The 3,169-nt window shown below is 36.9% G+C and overlaps 1 protein-coding gene across 1 annotated transcript in view; it reads right to left on the minus strand.

Annotated features, from left to right (window-relative positions):
• LOC106874635 (neurobeachin-like protein 1) overlaps window positions 1–3,169 on the minus strand; it is a 116,109-nt gene that overhangs the window by 66,964 nt on the left and 45,976 nt on the right. The window contains exons 9-10 of the mRNA XM_014922430.2: window positions 2,858–2,941; window positions 1,046–1,144 (exon numbers count right to left, since the gene is read on the minus strand). Of these exons, the coding sequence (XP_014777916.2) occupies window positions 1,046–1,144; window positions 2,858–2,941 (183 nt within the window). The remainder of the gene's footprint in view (window positions 1–1,045; window positions 1,145–2,857; window positions 2,942–3,169) is intronic.

A 3,169-nucleotide genomic window follows, 5' to 3' on the forward strand; every position in this document is an offset into this window, starting at 1 on the left:
GCGTTAGGAAGGGCATCCAGCTGTAGAAACTCTGCCAAATTAGATTGGAGCCTGGTGTAGCCATCCGGTTGCACCAGTCCTCAGTCAAATTGTCCAACCCATGCTAGCATGGAAAGCGGACGTTAAACGATGATGATGATGATGATATATATATATATACATATATATGACGGGCTTCTTTCAGTTTCCGTCTACCAAGTCCACTCACAAGGCTTTGGTCGGCCCGAGGCTATAGTAGAAGACACTTGCCCAAGGTGCCACGCAGTGGGACTGAACCCAGAATCATGTGGCTGGTAAGCAAGCTACTTACCACACAGCCACTCCTGTTTGCACATTCCACAATTTCTTTTTCACAATGTTATCATTTGAAAAAAATAACTGGTTGGTTACTAAATTGTTTTTAATGGTGTAAATAACTGATTAATTATTTAAATCTGTGCGGATGGAGCCAGCTTTTCTTTCCTTTTCTTGACATGAAAGTTTTAAATTTAAAATATTGAAACACAAAGAAAAAAATATAAGCCACTCAATAAACATAACTGATGCAGTATTAAATTAAAATAGCTGTCTTCTTCTCATAAATAAATACATCACTGATAGGCCAGTTACTTGTCCTGAGATAACATGTGTAAAAAGTGCAGTAAATATTGAAAAGAAGTGAAAAATCATTCAAGCAGTGGCCAACAAATGCACCAGATGATTTCCAGCCTCTTTGCGCTGATATTTATTGTTTTTAATACAGCACATCCATAAGAGATGTTATCTCAGGATGAATGTAACAATAACTGGCCTATCAACAGTGTATATACATTAAGCATGATACATATTTAGCTATATGAGTCATTGTCTTTATTTTGCTTCTGTTTATACTTTATTTACAAACTTGCATATCAGTAACTTTTTTAAACACAATAACTGTTTCACAATGCTTTATATTAAGTATAAAAGTCAAGACAGATATTATTGCACCTTCAGGAAACATTCCAAACAGTTTAATGTCCCATGAATTTTTTTTCTCAGAAGAAAATAAATACGCATTACTTACCAAATTTAAAATTAATTTAAGTAGGTCCATTGAAGGTTGACCCAGACATTTTAAAGATTCTAGAAGCTTAGTATAGCCATTGTTCAACTGGAACTTCGCCTGGAGGGTGGACATAAAAAAGATGACATATAATATGAGCTATTAACTGTGGCAAGTATGATGGAGAAAAACATAGCTTTAAGTGATGTATAAGACATTTTGGCACAGTTGTTTCGGTACCACTTGGTTTGACATCCCTGATTTGACATGGAATTATTTGACATCAGATGTTTTAAAGTTTTTATTATTTTTTTTAACTTCATTTCTTTATTTTGTTTGCAAAATTCTTGATGTGAAGTTGAGTGTCAAAAGAAATCTTGTCTTGGGAGAGTCATTATGCCAAAAATAATAATAAAAGTTTTCCTCATCTTCATATTTCTCTCTCTTTAACTTTTTGTTCGTGTGTTTGAACATCCTAGTTATACATGCAAGCATGTTTGAAGGAATGTTGAACAGTTCTTGGCTTTGGATAAAAGAAAATACAGGAGGATCAGTTAAATACGATTTTATTCAACATATTTCCCTCTCAGATTCACACAACTATAGCAGCAATTCTTCAGTTTTTCTATGCTCTGTAAAAAAAAAAACTTGGAAGGCTGGGCCTCCAACCAGGCCTTTCGTGATATCCTTAAAGCCAGGAACTTTTCAGTGCCCCCTCGTATGTATGCATAGTTTACTGTTGTCACATATCCAGTGGTTGCTTAAGAAGGCTTCACTGAGAGTCTGGGAAGTGTATGAAACCAAGAGATTCAAATGACATTTTCCATGGACAGATTCACTCGGACCATAATCTTTAAGAAGACACTTTGTAACTCCTATAGTGTTACCATTTCCGATAATGTCAAATGCCACAAACTTAAGTGAATCCTAGTTTTCTTAAAGCTGACACCATTACATGTTGTAAGAGGAGAAATTCAACCATCATTTCACCAAAAGATACAGCATGAGAGAAGAATGCTTACATGGATAGTACTGCTAACACCAGTGGCGGACCAAGTCTAAAAATATTGGTTGCCAGGAGATTAAGAGGGCCCACACGCAACTACAATGCTATCATTTAATTTTTTTTTGTTAAAAGTATTCTTTTCAACTGTCTACAAACACAGCATTCTTCCAGGAGTAAATGAAAAATTCTCAAACTTGCGGGGATGGGCCCCTTAGATACTAACATGGATTCTAATGGTGCAGGGGCCAACTTGCCATTGAGCAAGCTGGCCAGTCTGCCACTGGCTAACACTGTAATACTTGGTAGTACTTTAATCAAGGAAATGCATTTGTTTAATGTTACTGCAGCCTAACAGTGAAATCATAGTTTCATCATTGTTTAATGTCCATTTTCCATATTGGTATGGGTTGAACAGTTTGACCAGGTCTGATGAGCAGCAGAACTGGGTCAGGCCTAATGCAAGCTATGGCATGATTGCTACAGCTGGATGTCCTTTGCAGGGTGTACTGGGTGCTTTTTTTCATGACACTGGTATTAGCAAGATCATCATGTGACTTGCTGGACAAAGGAAAGAAAAACAAAAAGAAAGGAAAAAGAAAACTCCTTGAGTGAAAGCATATCTAAGAGAAGGGGAGATGGTTTAATGCCACGTGTTGAAGGCTAAAATATGACTGAGGGACAAATGTGTGTGTGTGTGTGTGTGTGTGTGTGTGTGTGAAAGAGAGAGAGACAGAGTGTGTGTGTGTGTGTGTGTGTGTGTGCATACATGCATTTATCAGTTTTAAAATGTCAAAAGTTTTAAGTATATAAAGCAATTTGAAACAAACCTTGGCACTTGGCGAACCCAACAGAATCATATTGACGACATCAAGGATTTCCACAGCCAGTCTTTGAGCTTTAGCACCAGTAAGCTGTGAAGGGTAAAACAAAAAAAATGTAGAGGTGAGAACTACCACAAACTCAATGCCACATTGGGAAATACAGCCGGGAAGTGAGGCCAATATACTCATAGAGATAGATATATATAAATACTGATATAGTGTTGGAGAGAAAGGAAAAGAATTAATGAAGATACAATGTAGGATGGATAAGAATACAAGTGTGTTGTGTGTGTGTGTGTGTGTGTGTGTGTGTGCGCG

Source organism: Octopus bimaculoides, chromosome 8 (assembly GCF_001194135.2).
Source record: "Octopus bimaculoides isolate UCB-OBI-ISO-001 chromosome 8, ASM119413v2, whole genome shotgun sequence".
Classification (NCBI taxonomy): Eukaryota; Metazoa; Mollusca; class Cephalopoda; order Octopoda; family Octopodidae; genus Octopus; species Octopus bimaculoides.